Source organism: Coenobita brevimanus, chromosome 57, assembly GCF_032717465.1.
Source record: "Coenobita brevimanus isolate Jiangsu-jjx chromosome 57, ASM3271746v2, whole genome shotgun sequence".
Lineage (NCBI taxonomy): Eukaryota > Metazoa > Arthropoda > Malacostraca > Decapoda > Coenobitidae > Coenobita > Coenobita brevimanus.
Window position 1 is genome coordinate 52087399 of NC_137010.1, and position 22131 is coordinate 52109529.

General features: G+C 50.0%; 1 protein-coding gene across 1 annotated transcript; it reads right to left on the bottom strand.

The window, feature by feature from the left end:
- Positions 1 to 1820: 1820 nt before the first annotated feature.
- Positions 1821 to 4647, bottom strand: LOC145401997 (uncharacterized). Its single transcript, XM_080274099.1, has 5 exons — positions 4234 to 4647; positions 3585 to 3832; positions 3113 to 3341; positions 2624 to 2890; positions 1821 to 2483 (listed from the first exon to the last, which is right to left on the bottom strand). The coding sequence occupies exons 1-5, from the start codon at positions 4645 to 4647 to the stop codon at positions 1821 to 1823; spliced, it is 1821 nt and encodes a 606-aa protein (XP_080130225.1).
- Positions 4648 to 22131: the final 17484 nt, after the last annotated feature.

The following is a 22131-nucleotide window of genomic DNA, read 5'->3' on the forward strand; positions in this document are numbered from 1 at the left end:
GCATGCGACTGGAGGTTGTCACAGATTCTGTAGGTGGATTGGATGGTCAAGGTGGAATGGCTGGAGGCCATTTCTAGGGTGGAGCGGCTGGAGGCCATCTCTTGGGTGCTGTATGGAGAGTAAGGTTCAGCTCTACCCTGATCCTGACACAGGCCAGGTTGGTGAGAGGGTAATGCACCCGGGCTGAGGTGTTCAGGTCAGGCTGGTTCTGGGGAGTAAGGGCGCACGGCTACTGCGGACTTGCACCCATATAGCACGGACGTCCTGCTCGCTCCGATTAACCCTCCGTTATCACCTCCTGGGGGTGTCATGCTGCTGCTTGATGTCGTTATTTCACCACCGTCAGGGTGGGAAAAGTCATGTCCCCGTGCTTGGAGGTAGTAAGTCTTAGTGGTCTTGGTGTCATGAGCCGACATCTGGTGTTGTATTAGGGTGGTCCAGTGTTCGGTCATTCTGTCTTCATTTCTGTGTGGGGCGCAGGTGAGGAAGAGGGTGGATGGTTGGGCAGCCGTTTGGAGGAGCTTGAGTAGGTGTTGTGACCCACGGATGCAGTGCTTCTCCCCAAAGGCTGGTGCCCAGGTGGCGCACCTTACTTTCATTGCTGGAGGATGTTCTCTTGTTAGGAGCCTCAGCTGAATGCTGGTGAGTGGGGAGGCAGCAGTGGTTTTATGCCGGGGCGTTGCACATAGGTTCTCCCTGGGGATAGAGGTAGGAGAGGGTTGAGCCTGGTGTATCATGAGGGTGATAGGAGTTGTGTTAGGAGTGGGAGAGCTGGGGGTAGTTGGATGTTGGGGTAGGGTGAGAACTGGGGGATGGGGTAGTGGTGTATCTGGTGGGAGGGCGTGAAATGCAGCCCAAGCTGGTGACTGTGGTTCTGAGGGTGGGTGTGGGTGGTGATGCAGGCATATGGTTTTGGGTTGTTCTGGCCGTGCGTAGTGTGGTGTGGGGGGTGGTGGGGATGGGTGGGGGAGTTTGGGGTGATGGTGTGGGGGCAGCAGTGGTAGGGGGTGGTGTGTGTGCAGTTGAGGGTGTCGTGATCTTGGGTGGTGTGGGTGTTCCCTGGGTGGGGGTCGGTGGGCAGGAGATGGGGAGGCAGCAGGGGAGAGAGGTGGTGGAGAGGTGGGGGGGTTTTGCGGCATTGGTGAGGGTGGCAGTGAGGTGTGATGCAGCGTGATCAGGGGAGGCATCGGCGATGATGGGGAGGGGGAGGAGGGGAGGGAGGAGGAGGGGGTGACATAGCAACTGTAGGAATCGGGAGGGGAGGCTGGAGTGGCGAGGGAAGGTGAGGAGGTGTTGGGACAGGTGGGGTGAATGGGGAAGAGGTGGGGGTATGGAAGGGGTGGACATGACGATTTATGTAGGTGTGGGAAGTGTTATTGTAGTCTATAGTCACTTGGTAGGGGTTGGGAATGTGGGTGATGGTGTAGGGGTCCACGAAGCGTGGGGCAAGCTTGTGGGGAACTGGTAGCTTCACCACCATCACGGTGTCACCTGGTTTGTAGGGGTTGGAGGGGGCAGCATCAGGTCGGAGGTCTATGCCGTGTTGCATGTGGTGGAGTCGCCTCTTGAGGTGGTGGAGGGGATCAGACGTGGGAGGAGTGGAGGGTGGCTGCAGGTGTCGTCATAGGGGAAGGAGGAGAGGCACTTCCCCAAACACGCGCTCGTGTGGGGAGATGCCGTCTTCCCTGGGCAGGAATTCATACCCCTTGGACAATTTTAACGTGGGCCAGCCAGTCTTCATTTTTCGTTTCCTCCTTTTGGGCCCATACTTGATTCATAAGGGTACGGTGGCTCCTTTCGCAAATTCCGTTTCCTTGCTGTCAATACTGGGAGGAGCGAGAGATGCGATAGCCGAATAGGTCAGCTAGCTCCTTCCAGATGGTGCTTGTGAATTCAGGGGCATTGTCCGAGTGCAGGGCCTGAGGGATTCCAAAATAGGGGAAGACGTGGCGGACTAGGGCATCGGCTACGGCCACGGCTTGGTGATCTTTGGCTGGGCATGCGATGAGGAACTTGGAGTAGGTGTCAACAAAGATGATGATATACCGGTGGCCTGCCTTAGATGACAAGGGCCCTACCACGTCCACGGACAGCAGCTGCCATGATTTGTGGGCAGTAATGCTCCCTGAAGGGCTGGAGGTGCCGGTGATGTCCTTGCCCAGCACACATGCCCGACAGGATTGGGTGATCTGCTTGGCCAGTTGGGAGGGGTTGGGGGTCCAATAAATATCATTGAAAATTTGGACGAGCCTTTCGTCCCGAGGTGGATCCCGTTGTCGTAGTGGTGTTTCATGGCGTCTAGGGTGGTGTCGGGGGCGAGGACGATGTGCCCCAACGGGGTGAATAAATGGTTGCCCTGCTGTTGGAGCTTGGTGAACAAGTAGAGTGGGATCCAGGGTGGACGGTCTTTGTTGCGCCACCAGGTGAGGAGTTCCAATCCGGGCTGGAGTGCATGGATGGGGAGACGGGAGAGCACGTCGGCGCTAGTGTGGAGTTTGCCGGGGCAATAGGAGATCTTATAGTTGAATTCTTCTCAGGTCTCCCTCCATCTGATAAGCTGGGCATTGTGAGTGTCAGACTGGCGGAGCCATTGGAGCGACTGGTGGTCAGTGATAATCGTGACTTGGGTCCTGGAAAGATAGGCCCAGAAATGCTCCAAGGCCCAGATGATGCCCAGGCTGCCCAGGCACTTCCGCTTGGTGGTGGCATAGTTCCGCTCCGCCTGATTTAGGATGCAGCTGGTGCAGGCGATGATGTGCTCTCGTCCTTCCTGCACTTGTGCGAGGATGGTGCCGATGGCTATCAGGGAAACATCTGTACATCGTTGGAAGGATAGGGTGTAGTCGGGGAAGGCGACGATCGGGGCGGTGGTGAGCTTGTGCTTCAGTTCCTGAAATGCCTCCTGTTGTTCATTGGTCCATGTAGAGGTTTTCCCCTTCCGGGTCAGGTCATGGAGAGGTTTGGCGATATCAGCAAACCCCTTAACGAACCATCGGTAATAGGAAGTTAGGCCTAGGAAGGCCCGGACTTTGTGGATGTCTCAGGGTAGGGGAATGTCAGCGATGGCGTGCAATTTGTCCGGGTCAGGTGCTTTTCCGTCTCTCAGGATTACATGCCCCAGGAAGGAGATGGTCCGGGTGGTCAGGACGCACTTGGAGGGATGTGGCTTCAGGCTGGCCTGAAGGATATGCTGGAACACCCTACTGAGGCACTGGAGGTGATTGGCCCATGTCTTGCTGAAAATAATGACGTCGTCCAAGTATGACAGACAAATTTTCCAGGTAAGGCCGCTGAGGATGGACTCCATCAACTGGGAGAAGGTGGCAGAAGCATTGCAGAGGCTGAAGGGCAGGACATTGAATTCATAGTGTTTTCCATTGCTGGTGGAAAATGCAGTCTTCTGTCTGTCCTTCGGGTGCACCGGGACTTGCCAATACCCAGATTGGAGGTCCAGTGTGGAGAATCAGAAGGCACCATACAGGGAGTTGAGGGAATTGTTGATCCTGGGAAGTGGGGTAGCGTTTTTGATGGTCACGTTGTTGAGGCGGTGGTAATCCAGGCAGAATCACATGGTGCCGTCCTACTTCTTCAGGAGGACGACAGGAGAGGACCAAGGGCTGGTGGAGGGTAAGATCATGCTGGCATTGAGCATTTCATGGACCTGCTGGTCTTCCTCTGCCCATTGTTTTGGGTTTTTCTGTCGGGATGGATGGCAGATTGGTGGTCCTGTCGTGTGTATTTGATGCATCAGGTAGGTGGTGTGACTGATGTCGGAGGGGCCTGACACAAAGAGGTCCTGAAAGTCCAGGAGGAGGTGGCAGAGGGTGTCAGTCTGGTGGGGTGGGAGGTGCTCGGGTAGGGGAGGCAGGGGGGTGGGGGCAATGGTGGGGCAAGGCTCCGCTTCTTCCATCCCTCCCACTATGAGTCCCTTTGGTAGTGTGAGTGGGGTTGTGGTGATATTGGCTACATTGACCGCTGCAGTGTGTAGGGGAAGGAAGGTTGGGGGCAGGAGACAGGCCGAAAGCATTCCGGGCAGCAGGTCAAGGGAGAAGAGGTCTGCGTGTTCAATGGGAGCCAAGTTTCGTGATGCGGGGGAATCGTCGTGGTGGAGGCGATAACGGCGGGGAAGGTGGGAGAGGGGGGTCAGGAGAGGTGGGGGAGGGGGGAGCAGAAGGGGGAGGGGGGAGCAGAAGGGGGAGGAGGGGGGGAGGGGACGGGGGTGCAGGTGCATACTGATTTTGGAGGATCAGGGGCAGGGGCTGGCGATCTCCTGAACTGAAGTTGCCGCTTGTGGGAATCTATTGTGGCTCGTAGTTTTTGCAGGAGGTCCAACCCCAGGAATCCATCGTAGTTACGACAGGGGGAATCAAAGATAATAAATTTATGTTGAGTGGAGGTGCACTTGTGGGTGTCAGCGCGTAGGGCCTGGGTTTCCCCACGGATGGGCAGGGGGCCATTCCCAACGTCTACAAGATAAGTTGACATAGGGGAAAGCGGGCCAAAAGCCAACTTGTGATGGAAGTAGAAGTGGCTGTATAGGGAGGATCTGGCCGCTCCCGTGTCCGCCAGCAGCCTCGCCTTTACCCTGTTCAGTCTCATCTTGTAGACTGGGGGGCGGTATTTGTGAGAAGTGGCCCCCACTACCATGGGGAGGTGCGGGAGTGGGCCTAAATATCCAGCTGCTGGGGATTTTCCTCTTCCTCCGGCTCCAGTTCCCTCGGGTCGGTGTTTTCGGCAGGTGAGGTGTTGTTTTCAGGGCCCTCATCCTCCAGGGACGACACTTGGTGTTGACCTGGGGTGCTTAGTTTCCACCTAGCAGCCTTGAGTTGCTCCCATATGTCGTGGAGTGGGCATCGGTGGCTACGTGCGGAGAACTCCCAGGGGTTGACTGAGATGAGGTTTTGGCTCTCCTTCTGGCTAGGGTATTTGCCTGGGGGGTAAGCCCTAAGTAAGTGGGATGCCGGTGTGGGGCTGATGCAGGCTGGTGATGATCATGGCTTGCTGTGCAGTGCCAGTTTGTTAATCGGGAACTTGCTAACTGCGTTGATTTGTTGGGGGGTGGAGCAGGAGGTTAGGAGTCATCATATCAGCTGGATGTCGCTGTCTAGATCCCCCTGGGGTGGTGAATGGTGAAGTACTCCTTGACCGTGCTGGGGAGGATTCTGAGCAGGGTATTGAATGTATGCCATTCCCGGGCCTCTGCGTCTGCTTCCGGGTATGAAGCGGTGACGAGCCGCCTTGCCTGGATCAGTGTGTCGTCCAGATTACCGTTGTATGTTAAACTGTCCAGTTGTGACAGTGCCACTACTTTTCCCAGGGAGGGTGTGATGGCTTGTGTTACTATTTTCGTGAAATTCACCCATGTTAGTTCGGGGGCGACTTTGGGCGCAATATTGGCTGCTGCCTTGCCCAGCAGGGGTAGGGTTACAGCTATTTTCTGGCTATCATCCTCAAACCCAATATCGACCAGTGGTTTGATGATGGACAAATATGTGTGGATGTCATACTGTTCCTGGTCGATTTTGGGTAATTGAACGTGTGGTTCTGTCGCCATTTTGATATTTTCCCTGTTTTCTTCCTCTCTTAATATTAATTTTGCACGGGTCAAGAATCACAGCTGCCCACCAGTGTTATGCTAGGTATTTTTAAGGCGGCTTCCCATCCTGGAAATGCCTGGCTTATAGTTGGGTCCTTTTCTAGACTTGGGCTAGAACACAGATATAAGAGGAACAGGGCATAAAAACTCTGGCAACAACCTACACGTATATTCACAAATTTTTAACCCCTACACCGCGGGCTTGTTTACCAATGACTTGCGTGTCCCGCGGGGTTATTTGGGCTCCGACAGACTCTCAAAAAATATTTGCCAAAAATCAGTTATTAGTCCTAGAATAATAAAATTACATATGCTTATGGCACATACCTTCAGCTTTCTCCTGGAATGTTTGTTGAGCCTTCGTCGGTTACCGTAGGACTTGTGGAGACCTCTGAAGTAGGGTAACGAAGTCTCCACTTTATACTTCCCGACAACCCGTAATATGATTACCACAGCCAGATACAAACACTATAAACACTATTCTACAATTTTCAAGTAGTTTGGGATCCATACTAAAAAAAAAAACACTGTGAAAGCAATGGAAATTACGAGCGCGTCTGATCGTCGCACTGGCACTAGTTCGCTCTTGGTACTCTGTCATTTATCATTCATAAAACCCCTCACACTTTATATTTCTATTACTATATAACACTTATATATATCTACAGTCTTTATCCATAAGTTTCCTTCAGTAGTATTAGTTTATTGTCACTGTAGGGATTCAATTTCTTTCAGTAAAATACATAGCATTCACTTTCTCGTCCTGTATACTGGCATTGAGAGTGAATCTCACTTTCATCTTCACTCTCATAACTCATAGCATTCAGACAAGCTAGAGTGAAACTTTCACTTTCATTACTCCTAGGGTATATACTCGTATTCTTATAATACTACTCATTTACATTTCTATTTACGTTCTCTATTTTATTTACGTTATTTACATTTCTATTTTATTTACACTGTGTTGTGCACTGTCACTTGAAATAACTTATAAAACTATTTTCCATTGTTAACGTATATTTACATTCATTACTTTCACTTGCTGTTTACACATTATTTACACATTATTTACAATTCCACTTGCACTGTTTTACTCAATAGAAAGATCGTAGTCACTCTTTTATCAATTGTCAGCCCTTTACCTCTTTCCACACGAGGTTTAGTAGGGGGTAAAGGTCACAGGGCCATTTGCATGGGGGTGAAAAAAGGCCTTAAGTCAGCAAGAAGAACCATACGTACCCTCGCTTCGGAAGATGAGAGTAAACTGATAACGGAGGGCCAGCGTGGAGGCCTGCTTAGGGGTTATTCAGAGTTACCAATATTAGTTCTTGAAACAGCTAAGTCTAGCACTGAAATGATTGGCAGGAAATCTAGAAAATACATTATAAATTTGGTAGTTCCAGGTGAAAGTAAATATCACTTAGGCTTCTCCCTTCCCTCCTTACATGTATATTTATTACGAAAATAGATTAGAGGCCTACTTAGGAGATATATATTCAGAGCTACCAATGTTAGATCTTGAAACAGCTTTGTCTAGCACTGAAATGATTGGCAGGAAATCTAGACAATACATTATAAATTAGGTAGTTCCAGGTGAATGTAAATATCACTTAGGCTTCTCCCTTCCCTCCTTACATGTATATTTATTACGAAAATAGATTATACGGCATATTTCAAGGGGAAAAAAACAGCGAAAATTAGCGAACGAGTGCACGTGAGGTGTTGTCAGGTGATAATTAGCCAATTCCAGGTGTATGGCACTCTCACTTACCTTATTTCTTTTTTGTATATATTATTTGGTATAAGAATAGGACATAGGGCTTATTTCAATGGATGAAATCAGTGAAAAATTCCAGGGAAGATTTACTTAGCGTAGCACGGCCGGGCAGGCGAGAGGATAGGGTAATGGAGGGGGGGTAGGGAGGGGAGTCAAGAACGGGGAGAAATGGCTAAATTGTCAACAATGGATGGGAGTACAGATGAGATTAGGAGTGCTGACTAGTGTTGGACATTGGTAGTACTGATAGATGATACAAGCCCCCACTTGGAAGCCCGGGTGAATTCAAAATAACACAGAATCACAAAAGCGACGCCCCGCGGTATGATCCCTTGCTCCCAAGCGTCACGAAAGTGACGCCCCGCGGTTAAGGGGTTAATTACAGGAAGAGGCGACAAACTCACAATATTTATGTTACATCAGTCCTTGGGCTGCTGATCTGTTTGAGCGAATCTCGCAGGATACGGAATAGACACAATAGGTATTATTATATCAGGGTGAGTGTGTGTAGTAACAATTCACTGTCTCTATTCCAGTGCCGCATTGTTAGGGGTGGGAGTTTAGATCTGGGTATTCCACTGTACACAGTTTCTCACTTTAGTGGCTCCTGGTTCTATGGGAGTTCATTGATCAACTGTTATGCATTCATTCTAGGAGTCTTACCGAGTGAGGATCTGATCACTGTGAGGGGGGAGAGAACTAACGTTCACGTCAGGTTGGCACAATCACAAAGGGGGGGGGAGGTTAGGCATGTCTTGCCACTGTTACACTGGATGGGAGTTTTCACGTTTTCTACTTGGCACTGTACGTCACTTACACGCACACTGGGACATTTATTCTTGGGCAAGGGTGGGTGTCATCTCCTTCCGCGGACTGCAGCTGGGTGTGGTGAGGGGCCCCTCATGCTGGGGCTGGTGAACTGGGGTCTGGCCCACATGACACTGGCCAGACAGCCTCTCCAGGCGTTACCATATGTGCCTGGTGGGGGAGCAGTGTCGTTTGGGCTGGGAGCTGCAGATGCCTCGCCCCGGGGTGCCATGGGCGCCATTGGGATCCCGGAGGCTTCCTGGTGCTACGCCGTCAGGGCAGCTCTGTGTCGTCGTCCTGGGGAGGGGTCCATCAGCGGGAGGTCTTCCTCGGGCACAGATTGCAGATAGAATAGCCCCGGGGATAACACAGGGCCTCGCCACCAGTCCATTAGCGGGGAATTCTTCATCTGAGGACTGCCACACTCGACTCTGTTGCAGCTTGAGGGGGAAGGGTGTTGTGAAGTCACAGGGGGTGAGGGGCTTTGGTAGCTTCCCTCCCTGGTGCGGCTGGAGGCTTGTCAAGGTCCCTTGGGCTACAGGAGGAGGGTGGCTGGAAGCCGTCCCTACCTTGTCGGCGGAGAAGGAGGCCATTGCCGGGGCCCAACTTCCTGACAGGACTGCAGACAGGACGCAGCTGGAGGCCGTCGCCTGAGTCCCATATGAAGGGCGATGTGAGGGCTTGGAGCAGTTGGAGGCTGTCTCCTGTATGCAGGCACAGCTGGAGGCCATCGCTGGTGTCATGCCCTCCGTGACTACTGCAGGTAGAAAGGGGATGTACCCTTCTTTCCCTGTGTGAAGCTGGAGGCTGTCACAGGCTCTGCAGGTGGAGTGGATGGTCCTGGTGGGGCGGCTGGAGGCCGTCACAGGCTCTGCAGGTGGAGTGGGTGGTCCAGGTAGAGTGGCTGGAGGCCGTCACAGGCTCTGCAGGTGGAGTGGGTGGTCCAGGTGGAGTGGCTGGAGGCCGTCTCCTGGCACAAGCGGCTGGAGGCCATCTCCTGGCATGAGTGGCTGGATGCTGTCTCTGGAGCGCTGTATGGGGCATAAGGTTCAGCTCCACCCCGATCCTGACGCAGGCTGGGCTGGCGAGAGGGTAATGTGCCCGGGCTGAGGTGTTCAGGTCGGACCGGTTCCGGGGAGTAGGGGCGCGCGGCTACTGGGGACTTGTGCCCATATAGCACGGACGTCCGGCTCTCTCCGATTAACGCTCCATTGTTGCCTCTTGGTGGTGTCGTGCTGCTGCTGGATGTCGTTATTTCAACTACCTTCAGAAGAACAAGGCAAATTTCTTCCTTTATCTCATTTACTGGCCTGTTATAGTTCCTTTATTGATTTATTTATATTATGAACGGCACACACGCTCTCATATGCTCCTCTAGTTCACGCTGTAGAGGAACAAAACCATCAGGAAATTTTATCTTCTAGAGGATAAGGTAAATTCCTCACTTTTCTTCTTTATCAGTTTCTTCTTTATTTACCTATTTATTTTATATATTTTTTTAGGACACCCACGCAATATGCTTCAGTGACTACATGAAATGAAAAAAAAACTACCAGGAAAGTCGACCTCCTGAAGGATATGCTTCTTTTCTCTTTTTTAGTAGACTGGGTTGTTAGGTTAGGTTAGGTTACTTTAGGTTAGGGTTGGGTAGGGTAGGATATGCTAGGATGGGGTAGGGTAGGGTAGGCTAATGTAGGTTTGGTTAATATAACGTTTGGTTCAGTTGGGTCAGTTTTCAGTAGGGTAATTTTAGGGTTAGTTAAGGCACAGGGAGAAGTTGACCACGAATTTCAGACTTCTATCTCTGTCTATCGCCAGACGCCATAATCCCGTAAAGAGTGGCCGTTCATCTGTTACCACCCAGCAATGTAAATAGTTTCCTGGCTTACTAGAGACCATTTGGCTTGTCACTTAATGTAAAGCCACCTCAAAAGAGAAGGAGTCATAAAAAGTGACATGAAAGATGGGAGAAATAGGAAGAACGGAGGGTAAATACAGAAAATGAATTATAAAGACGTAGGAAGAAATAGGCAGCACTACGTCAAGTGAGCGGATGATGGTGGCCACCACCTACCACCACCTACCACCATCTTTCTAACTTCTGGCAGAAAAATAACTGTCATTTCTAATTATCCTCTCGTAGTACCTAAGCCTTAATCTTATTTTTCTTCTCCTCCTCCTCCTCCTCTCACCCCTTCTCCTTCTCCTTCTTCTCCTCCTCCTCATTCTTCTTCTTTTTGGCAGGCATAATCTTCCTCTCTTCCTCTTCCAGCTGTACAGTTACTACATGAACTGGTTCCTGCCTAAACACACGCCCTACACGCCCATCATCACGGCCTTCCAACAACGCTTTTTCGAGACGGGCGTTCTTGCCAAGGTGTATCGAATGCATACTGGGAACTCCGCTGGCGGGGACGAAGTGGTGAGTGGGGAGATACACGGATGGAGAGAGAGAGAGAGAGAGAGAGAGAGAGAGAGAGAGAGAGAGAGAGAGAGAGAGAGAGAGAGAGAGAGAGAGAGAGAGAGAGAGAGAGAGAGAGAGAGAGAGAATAAAAAGAAAATACACACCAACCCCTACACACCCATCTTCCTTACGCCCCAGGTTCGCGGTACAGGGGTGCTGGACATGGATCACCTCCAGGGAGCCTTGATGCTGCTGGGAATTGGTTTAGCGATATCTGCTATCTGCTTCCTGCTGGAACGCTACATTTAGCTGACACGCTGGCTGAAGCGACGTCAATACCACGTTTATTTATTTATCCCTTAATGGGCCACGCAAAAACTCTATTTTCTATCTGTCTATCTATCTATTGCCAGACGTCATAATCCCGTAATGGGTGCCCATTTGACTTCCAGTTATTTGTTTTACGGGGAGGGGCACTAACCTTCCACCAACCCACTTGCTGACACGTAGGAAGCACGTATGGTTTGGTTATATGGTTACCACCCAGCGTTGTAAATGGTTTCTTGGCTTACAGGAAACCATTTGGCTTGTCACTCAATGTAAAGCCACCCGTAAAGGAAAGAAGAGCAATAAGAAGTGACAGGAAAGATGGGAGAAATAGGAAGAGAGGAGGGCAGGCACAGAAAAAGAATGATAAGGCTAAGGAAGTAGTAGGTAGTACTACATCGAGTGAGTGGATGATGGTCGCCCTCACCTACCACTAAGCTATAATTTGCTCTTTAAAATAAGGAATAATATACATCACCACTGCACAGTCATATGTATGCTGCACTGAGATAGAATATTTGAAAAAAAAAGTTTGTGTATAAACGTAACGTTAAACTGGAAATAAACATTCAACTGACTACTTTGTTTACATGTGCCCTTCAACCTTCATGTGCATAGGACAGTTGCGAGACGGACAGTTAGAAAGACAGACACAGTCAGATGGAGAGACAGACAGGCATAGACAGACATACATACAGTAGACAGACAGACATGACAGACGGATAGTTAACCGTTACTCCCAGTCCTTCATGCATGTAATAGATCAACTCTGGAACTGCCTTCCTTTATCTGTATTTCCTACTATCTATGACCTCCAGTCGTTCAAACGCAGTGTGTCCAGTCATCTCGAAATGAACAGATCTTGAATATGGCTCTCTGTTACCATGTTTCTGTTTCTTTCTTGGAGGGAACAGGCTTACGGGCGTCTGGGCTTTGGTTCCTTCTTCCATGCATTAAAAAAAAAAAAAATCGAGACAGATATAGACTGACAGACATAAACAGGCATAGACAGACAGGTAGATAGATGGATAGACGGACAGACATAAACAGGCATAGACAGACAGGTAGATAGATGGATAGACGGACAGACATAAACAGGCATAGACAGACAGGTAGATAGATGGATAGACGGACAGACATAAACAGGCATAGACAGACAGGTAGATAGATGGATAGACGGACAGACAGACAGACAGACATTAATACACTGCATTGTTTGACATTTTCTAAAGATCAGACATCTTGACGAATCAGATGTTTTTAATTTTTGTAAAGATCACTGAAGGTCAAGTTTAGTTAGCAGAGGAAAAGGTCAAATGATACTTAAAGTGAACCAATCTGGGTAAAGGGTAAGAGAGAGAGAGAGAGAGAGAGCGAGAATATGCGCCTTCCTGGTTTCTTATCTTCCTACATCCTATCTCCTTGCCTTCCTTCCCGCTTTCCTACATGTCTCCATCCTTTCCCACCTTCCTCCCTCCGTCCTGTCTTCCTGCCCTCCACTCTCTCTCTCTCTCTCTCTCTCTCTCTCTCTCTCCCCCCCGTGGGCAGCCACCTTGTCGTGGTGGGGGGGCTTGCGTGCCCCTGTGATCCCACAAGCCTGCCCGTGGATGTACCGACATCCGGCAGGGTCTCCCACGCGGGTAGAGTTGTGGGTGAGGGGTCTGACTAAGCGCTGCCCGAAACGTAGGTTACCCGTAAGGGTCATTGGTGCCGCCCTCCAGAGGGATCGCCTCAGTGCTGTCCCGAGTTGGTTGGTTGGGTGTCTGGGCTGGGGGGTGTTGGGGAAGAGGGTTTTTGCACTGGTGGGAGCAAACTTTCGCATCACGGGGTGTCCTTTTGGGGACACCCTCTGGGGACGAGGTACCCCGCTCACATCAGACCGCGCTTGGTCCCCTCACTCCCTGGTAGGCGGTTTCCCTTGGCTCCTGGAGCCAGTTTTTTTTTTTCACTGATGTATGGATACACAGAACATTTCTTTACCCACTCGTGTGGTCGGTGACCAGCCGCACGAGTCGGCATCAACTGGTCACTCTCTGGCCGACGACCCTGTACCCTCCGGGTCATCTGCCAAAACTGTGAATCACGATGCCTTTTCTATGGAGCCGTTACCTGGTGTTTTTGTTAATAACTCTTACACAAAATACGTAGTCTTTAAAATGGATAATGGTACTTCTTTCTGGAACCCGAATTGTTTTCAGATTCACAGTGGTCTAGTTTCAGCATGTGGATTTACCCCCAAGGTCTCTTTGCAGGGTGATGGTTCTCTATTGCTAGAAGCTAGGAATGAAGAGGAGAGTTCACGCATCCAGTCCCTAACTATGGTCGCTGGTTATCCTGTATCTGCCTCTCGTCAATTGGTCCTAAACCAGTCCCGAGGGGTTGTGTATTCTCGTGACTTGATCTCATATTCTGATTCTTCCCTCTTAGAGGGGCTGGCTCCTCAGGGTGTTGTAGGAGTACAGAGAATTAAGGTTGATGGGGTTTTAACCCCCACGACCACTCTTATCTTGACATTTGACCGTCTTACCTTGCCGGAGGTTATCACTGCTGCATGGTGGAAGCTAAAGGTTAAACCTTACAGTATGTTCCCCGACCTAGAAGATGCTATTATTGTCAAAGATTTGGTCACGTCTGCCGTTCTTGCAGGCGGGAAGTGTCTGGCCTTCCTGAGGTCTGTGGAAATTGTGGTGGAATTTCTCATGGTACAGATGATTGTTCTCAACCCTCTAAATGTTTGAACTGTGGAGGAGCACATGCAGCCTCCTCAAGAGATTGCGAAGTATACAAATATGAATACGAGATCATTTCTGTCCGAACGAAGGAGAAAATTTCCTTTTCTGAGGCAAAGGCCAGGGTAAGGGAGCGGTTCATTCGCCCTGGGGTTACCTTTGCTGCTGCGTTGTCTCGCCATAAAGCTACCCGGCAGGTGCCCCTGCCATCACACAATGCCCCATCAAATTCTCGGGTTTCTACTTCCTGGCCTTCTCGCCCGGGGAGTTCCACTGAGGGAGTGCAGCCTGGAAGCAGCTGTGCTTCCTCCAGGGAGGTGCCTCCTGTCTCTGGGGGTTTCCCCTCTGCGGTGGTTCTTACAGCATCTGGGAGTGCCTCCCCCATCCCAGTTCCTCCGTTTCCTCCTGTGACAAACACCCGTGTCGATGCTACACTTTGCTTTGACACATCCAAAACTCCCAATGTCCTTCCTGTGCATCCTTGTCCTGACATATCCAAAAAAAACAGCATCTCTCATACTTCTGTATCAGCTGCTACTTCCGTACCGACTGCTGCTCCTGTACCATCTGCCCGCTCTGCTACTGTTGCTCACTCTTCTTTACAGTGTAGCACTATAGTTTCTAATGCTTTAAGTTCTGGTCCAGAGATGGAGGTTGCATCTGCCAACCTCAATGAGTGAGGAGTGAGGAGTTTTTGGGTGACTCCCCTCCTTCTAAGGTTCAAACTTCTGTACCACATGAGGATTCTGAGGGGGCTCTTCGCTCGACAACCCAGCCAATGGTGGCGTCTAAGTCTGTGGGTGTTCATGATGGCCCTTCTAGGATTCCCGTCCCTGCCTCTTCCTCAGGTGAGGTGGGGCCTGGGTCTTTAGCTACTCGTAGAGCTCAGTCGCTTGCTGCCTCTGATCCGTCATCCAGCTGCCAACCTTTGGATGATTTGGTTGGGGGGGGTTCGGTTGGCCCCGAGGTGCCAGCTGAACCCTCACATGGGTGTGCGGACGGGGCACGTGGGTCTTCCAAGAAGGTCTCTGTGCTTCGGACTCATTCTGGCAATGGGCGGGACATGTCTCAGGGTAAGGGTACTTCCACCCATGGAAACTCTAAATCTTCATTGCCTTCTCAGTTGGTGAGGCAGAGCTCCACGCCTAGGAAGAAGGGCTTTCACTCCCTTCCCAACGAGGTTGTACATAGCTTTCTAAGTTCATAATATTTAATACTAATCACTATGGCTCAATCGGTACCAATCTGTCTTCAGTGGAACTGCAGAGGTGCCATGGCAAATTGGGAGGAATTGCAGTTATTTCTCTCTGCTCTGAACCCACTATATGTGTGTCTTCAGGAGACAATGGTGGGGGACAGACAGTTCCCTTCCATTAGGGAGTATAAGGCCTTCCATGCATCTCCTCTTGGTGGTCACAGCGGTGGATGTGCAATTTTGTGCCGTTCTGATGTCCCCTTTATTTCCTTTGAGATTCAGTCCCCCTTTCAAGTTCTAGCAGTACAGATGCATGTTGGGAGGTGCTATACCATCTGTTGTCTGTACCTTCCACCTTCTGTTCCTGTTATACGTGCTGATCTAGAAACCCTTATCAGCCAACTTCCACTCCCTTTCCTACTCCTTGGTGACCTTAATGGCCACCATCCTTTGTGGGGTGACTCACTTTCAAATCCCCGGGGTGATCTTCTTGCCTCTTTGGTTGGAGATTTAGATTTGGTTGTCCTAAATGATGGAAGGCCGACCCATTTTCATGTTCAGACTGGCACGTATTCTGTCATTGACCTTACCATCTCCTCCTCTAACTGTGCCCTTGATTTTTCTTGGGAGATTTTGGATGATCTACATGGTAGTGACCATTATCCTGTAGTGGTCCAGCCAGCTCACTCTGTTCCTGTAGCCCGTCTGCCACGCTGGTGTCTGGACAGGGCTGATTGGTCTCTCTTTGAGGAACTATGTGTATTTACCAACAGGGTTACTGATTTTTCAACTATCGATGATGCCGAATGTTATTTTACTAAGACATTTTCTCAGCAGGGGTTCATTCTATCCCACGGACTTCTGGTGTTTTTTCCCAGAGACCTGTGCCATGGTGGAATGATGACTGCTCCATAGCAAAGGGAACGTACAAAGCAGCTGCTCGTCGGTATTTTGCCAATCGTAATGTTGTTTTTCTAAAAATACAGTTTCGCAAAGCACGTGCTCACTATAGATGGGTCATGAAGAATGCTCGCCGTAACTCGTGGAGGTCGTATGTTTCTACAATTACATCTTCAATTTCCATGTCTGTGGTGTGGAAAAAGGTGCGCAAGATTTCTGGTAGGTTCTCGCCCCCCTCCCCTCCCGTGTTGCGCCTTCACGGAGAACTTGTGTCTGCACCAGATCCAGTAGCCTCTGCTTTTGCAGATCAGTTTTACGCTGTCTCCACAAAGGATCCTTCTCAGCCATTTGTCACCTTTCGTAGGAATCAGGAGAGGCTGGGTCTTGACTTTCGCTCTCGTGGCGGAGAGCTGTATAATTTAGATTTCAGCCTCCGTGAGCTACGTGCTGCCCTTTCAGAGTGTCGTGACACTGCTCCTGGGCCTGACGATATTCCATACGCTATGCTGCATCATGTTCCGACTGATTCACTTCAGTTTTTATTGGAATTTTTTAACAGGGTTTGGAGTGAGGGCTCTATTCCGAGGAGTTGGAAGTTGGGTATTGTCCTCCCCTTTCCCAAGCCTGGTAAAGACCATTCCCAAGTCTCCAACTATCGCCCTATCGCTTTAACATCATGTGTGTGCAAGCTGTTCGAAAAGATGGTCAATGTCAGGCTTATGTGGTTTCTGGAGAAGGGTTGCTTTCTCTCTCCGTCGCAGAGTGGTTTCTGTAAATTACGGTGTACTTCAGACGACCTTATCAGACTTGAGGCGTCAATCTGTGAAGCTTTTGCCTCCAAGTAACATCTTGTGGCTGTGTTTTTTGACCTCCATGGTTGTTCAATCTGTACATGGATGGGGTAATAAAAGAGGTACAAGGTAGGGTAGTGGATGTTGGAGTGGCCCTGGTGAGAGAGGATAGTGTTTGGAAACTCCCTGTACTGTTGTTTGCAGATGATACTGTGTTGTTGAGTGAAGACGAAGGGGAGCTGCAAGGCTTGGTGGATGAGTTTGAGAGAGTGTGTAAGAAACGGAACCTAAAGGTGAATGTAGGGAAGAGTAAAGTGATGGTCTTTGAGAGAGGTGAAGTTAGTGAATGTACAGCGAGGTTAGATGGTGAGGAATTGGAAAATGTGAGTACGTTTAAGTATTTGGGTAGTGTGATGAGTAAGGATGGAGGTTTGGAGGGTGAAGTGCTTGAAAGGGTACAGCAGGGAAGAAAGGTTGCTGGTTCCTTGAAAGCAGTGATAAGAAACAGGGAAGTGAGCATGGAAGTGAAAAAGTTACTACATGACAGTATTGTGATACCAACTCTAACGTACGGAAGTGAAGCTTGGACATTGTTGGAAGGACACAAGTCAAGAGTGAGAGCAGTGGAAATGAGTTATTTAAGAGGAGCCTGTGGAGTCACGTGGAGAGACAGGCTGACGAATGAGGATATAAAGGAGCGTTGTGGTGTGGATGTGGATGTGATAGGAAGCGTTATGAGGAACACACTGAGGTGGTTTGGCCATGTGGAGAGGATGGAGGGTGAAAGACTGACGAAGAGAGTGTATGTGAGTGAGGTGGAGGGGGGAAGAGGGAGGGGGAGGCCGAGGATGAGATGGAAGGATGGGGTGGAGAGGTATATGAGAGAGGGGGGTGTGAGTTGGGAGCAGGGCAGTGAAATGGCGGGGGACAGGGCGACTTGGAGGCGATTTGTTTGTGGCCACCCCAAACGGGATTGAGGCGTCTGGCAATAGATAGATAGATAGATAGAGAAGGCTTATGACACTGCCTGGCGCCATGGCATCCTCCAACAACTTCATGCCTTTGGTTTACATGGTCGCCTGCCTCTGTTGCTTGGAGACTTCTTGACTGATCGTGTATTTCGGGTCCGTGTGGGTTCTACCCTCTCTGCGCCACTGTGCCAGGGGGAAGGTGTCCCACAGGGGAGTGTCTTAAGTGTTTCCCTGTTTGCAGTGGCCATTAATGGTATCATTGACACTGTGCCTGCTGGGGTATCCTCATCCCTTTAGCTATATGGTTTTCTGGCTCCCGCATGTCTGCTATTGAGCAGCGGATGCAACTTGCCTTGGACAAGATTTCTATCTGGGCCACTTCCAAGGGTTTTCGGTTTTCCCCTTCAAAGACTGTGGCTATGCACTTCTGTAGGATGAGAGGGGTACACCCGGACCCTGATCTCCAGCTTTGTGGCAGGAGACTCCGTTGTGTGACAGAGACGAAATTCTTGGGCCTGACTTTTGATTGTCGTTTGACATGGGTCTCACACTTGGCAAATCTTAAAACATCACGTATGAAGGCTCTCAGTCTATTGAGGGTTCCGTCCCATACCTCTTGGGGTGCTGATCGAAGGACACTCTTGCATTTGTTTCAGATATTTGTAACCTCTAAGCTGTCATATGGCTGTGAGGTATATTCCTCTGCCACAGAATCAAGACTAAAAACTCTAGATGCTCTCTATCATACTGGTCTTTGCCTTGCAACTGGGGCTTTTCGGTCCTCTCCAATTCCCAGCTTATTGGTGGAAGCTGGTGTGCCTCCCTTAGATCTATTGCGTCAGTCTGTTGCAATACGGTGCTGGCTCCGGATTCGTCGCCTTCCAGACTCACTTGTCTGTAAGGGTGTGACGAAACAGTCTTGTCTTTTGTGTTATAGTAGACACCCTCGCATGCCTCGTCCATTTGGCTATAGGGTTCAGGATATAATGGAGGGGTTTGGTTTGTCGGCAGTACTTGTCAGTCCTGTTCAGATCCCGAGGGTTGCGCCTTGGATATTGCCCAAGGTAACTTTCTGCAGGCCTATTGAGGTTCAAAGGATTTTGTCGCTCCTCAGTGTCTTTTAAGGTTATTTTTAGAACATTCTTCTAGTCATGGTGGTTCAGTGCCTGTGTATACTGATGGCTCTAAATCCGCATCAGGTGTTCGTTTTGGAGTGGTATTTCCCAATTTTAGCCGTGGAGGTAGTCTTCCTTTGGTTGCCTCAGTTTTTACTGAGGAGTTGTCAGCCATCATTTTAGCCTTGAAATTGGAGTTTGTTCATCCTGACAATTATTTTACTATTTTTAGCGACTCTCAAGGGGCGCTTTTGGCCCTGAACTCTTTTAACTCTTCCCATCCCTTAGTTTTAGCTATTTTGGAGTGGCTGTTCCTCATTCGTTGCCGGGGGAAGAGAGTGGATTTTTGCTGGGTTCCCGCACATGTTGGTGTGGTGGGCAATGAGATTGCGGATGCATTGGCCAAGGCTGCGGCTACTCAACAGCCCCCAACAGAATATCCGCTTCCCGCATCTGATCTAACACCTTACTTATGGGACAGAATGCATGTGTGTTGGCAGAGACGCTGGATGGTGTTGCTCATAATAAGCTGAAAGAGGTCTTCCAGAGAGTGGTTGTGCCAAGGGTTCTCCCTTCCATGCCTTGGCGATTGGAGGTAGCTCTTGCTAGGCTTCTCATTGGGCACTCTTAGCTTACACATGAGTTCCTGATGAGTGGCGAGACTCAACCGTACTGTGATGATTGCTTTGTTCCCCTTACTGTCCGTCCCTTGCTGGTCGAGTGTCCAAGTTTGGGGGACCTGCGTCGGAGATTCCTCCATAGGGATACAGGGGCAGATGGTGCCTACTGTCTCTCCTCGATGCTTGGTGAAGCCCATAGCGTTTTTACTGATGTTTTTGGTTTTCTTCAGGAGTCGGGCCTCCTTCCACTTTTATAAGAAATTGTTTTCTCTTTTAACTATTCTTTTATTATTTTCAGTGTATTATTTCTAGAAAAAGTTATTAACTATGCACAATTTATTTGCCATGTGTTTTAGCTTGTTGTCCGGCGGCATATGACCTTAGCAGTTGCGCCGCCAGTTTCTACTACAATCAATCAATCAATCTCTCTCTCTCTCTCTCTCTCTCTCTCTCTCTCTCTCTCTCTCATTTTCCTCCTCCCTTCAACCTCCCTTCCTTCCTGGGTCGGGATGAACACACACGTAGGCATATGCCCTAACTGATGGGTTTACAGCAATGACAAAGAAATGAATAGATTGTCATTATTATTATTATTATTGTTATTATTATTTTAGGAGACAAGGAAAACGAATGCAGAAAATTCAGTAACACTTCATCACACAGGCGCTGAAATGATAACGGCAGAAGACATGATAACAGCGGAAGACATCACACCCCCAGGAGGCAACAACAGAGGGGTAGATGCAGCGTACAGGGTGTCCGTACCATATGGGCACAAGTCCCAGGTAGCCGCGCGCCCCGACTCCCCGGAACCGACCCGACCCGTACACCTCAGCCTGGGTGCACTACCTTCTCACCAGCCCAGCCTGTGTCAGGATCGGGGTGGAGCTGAATCCTATGCTCCTTACAGCCCCATGGAGACGGCCTCAAGCCGCTCCACTTTAGAGACAGCCTCAAGCCGCTTCACTAACGAGACGGCCTCCAGCCGCTCCACACTTGAGACGGCCTCAAGCTGCTCCACTACCGAGACGGCCTCAAGCTGCTCCACTACCGAGACGGCCTCAAGCTGCTCCACACTTGAGACGGCCTCAAGCCATTCCACTAACGAGATGGCCTCAGGCCGCTCCTCCACTAACGAGACGGCCTCAAGCCAATTAGCTATTGAGACGGCCTCAAGCCGCTCAGCTATTGAGATGGCCTCAAGCCGCTCCACAAGGACTACCTGCAGAGTCGGTAGCGATCCTGAGGACAAGACACCAGCGATGGCCTCCAGTCGTGCCTGCAGATGAGAGATGGCCTATAGCCACTCTATGCCTGCACGTCGTCCTCCCACGTCCACATGCTATGGTACGTGCCTCCAGCCAGGGAGTCCACCACTGACAGCCTGGTGGCAGGGCCCTGTAGTGTCACCGGGGCTATTCACCCTGCAGCCGGCATCTGAGGAGGACCTGCCCCTGATGGACCCCTCCCCGAAATGACGCTGCAGTCCCCTCCTGACGGTGAAGCTTCCAGGAACGGACCGCAGCGTCAGGGTCCCCAGTTGCGTCCCCGGCTTCCTGGGGCAAGAACCACCCCATTCCCGGCCGAGGCGACGTGAATCCTCCACCCAGCGGCCCAGAAGGCGTCTGGAGGAGTTGTTTGGCCCCTACCCCACAAGCCAGACCTCTGTCCCCAGCCCCCAGCACCCAGGGCCTTTCATCACGCCCATGGGGGATGACCTTAACCTGCCTGGACTGTAAAGTGTGTAACAGTACGAGGATACGTAGTGAAACTGCCAACAGTGAAATAATTTTGTGACTGTGATCAGACAGTGACTTAAAGTGCAGTGTGATAAGAAGTAAGGCTCCCGTGCCCAAAGTAGTGATATTAAGATTCAACAAACTCTCCCCCCCCTCCCCTCTTGCACTTGTGCCAACCTAGATCCTCCGCCCCCCCTGTGTGCTCCATGCAACAAAGTCAGTGCCCCCCCCCCCCCAGTGTTCATCACGAGGTTTGACTCACGGACTCACATGTAACCCGGACCCAGTGTTCCTGAACTGTAACACCCTATATTGTGAACCGTACTGTGAACTGTAACACTCTCTACTTTGAAATGCACTGTGAACTGTAATGCACTATGCTATAAACTGCATTGTGAACTGTAACACCCTATACTGTGAACCATAGTGTGAACTGTAACACCCTGTTCTGTGAACTGCACTGTGAACAATATCACCCTGTACTGTGAACTATATTGTGGACCATAATACCCTGCACTGTGAACTGTACCACCCTGAATCGTGAACTGTGTCTGTCAAGTATTCTGCGCTATATGCACTATATGCGCAGCCCCAGAATTGGTGAGTCAATAATATTGTGAGAAATCCTATTGCCCTTGTAGACCCTTAGTGAATGTATGTGTAAGGTGGTGCCTTGAGTTTTTATGCCCTGTTCCTCCTATATTTGTAGTAATGCCCTCGTCTTGAAAAGAACCAAATATTAGGCCAGGCATTCATAGGACGGGAAGCCGCCCTAAAAACACCTAGCATAACGCTGGTGGACAGCTGTGGTTCTTGACCCGGGCCGAGTTATACTAAAGGAGGAACAAAAACAGGGAAAATACCAAAATGGCGACCAAACCACACGTTCAGCTACCCAAATTCGAGCAAGAGTAATACAATATCCACACATATTAATCGATCATCAAGCCACTGCTCGATATTGGGTTTGAGGATGATAGACAGAAAATTGCTGTAACATTACTACTGCTGGGCAAAGCAGCAGCCAGCATTGCCCCGAAAGTCGTCCCCGACCTATCCTAGGTAAATTTCACCACAATAGTGACAGAAGCAGTCACGCCCTCTCTTGGGAATGTCGTAGCATTATCACAACTAGATAACCTAACATACGATGGGAACCT

Coding starts and splice junctions, on each gene's coding strand:
- LOC145401997 (XM_080274099.1), bottom strand. CDS start 4,647: ATGGTAGTGGGGGCCACTTCTCACAAATACCGCCCCCCAGTCTACAAG. Junction 3,833..4,233: donor CCCCTGATCCTCCAAAATCA/GTATGCACCTGC, acceptor CCACCCCACCAG/ACTGACACCCTCTGCCACCT. Junction 2,891..3,112: donor CCATCTCCTTCCTGGGGCAT/GTAATCCTGAGA, acceptor GAGGCATTTCAG/GAACTGAAGCACAAGCTCAC.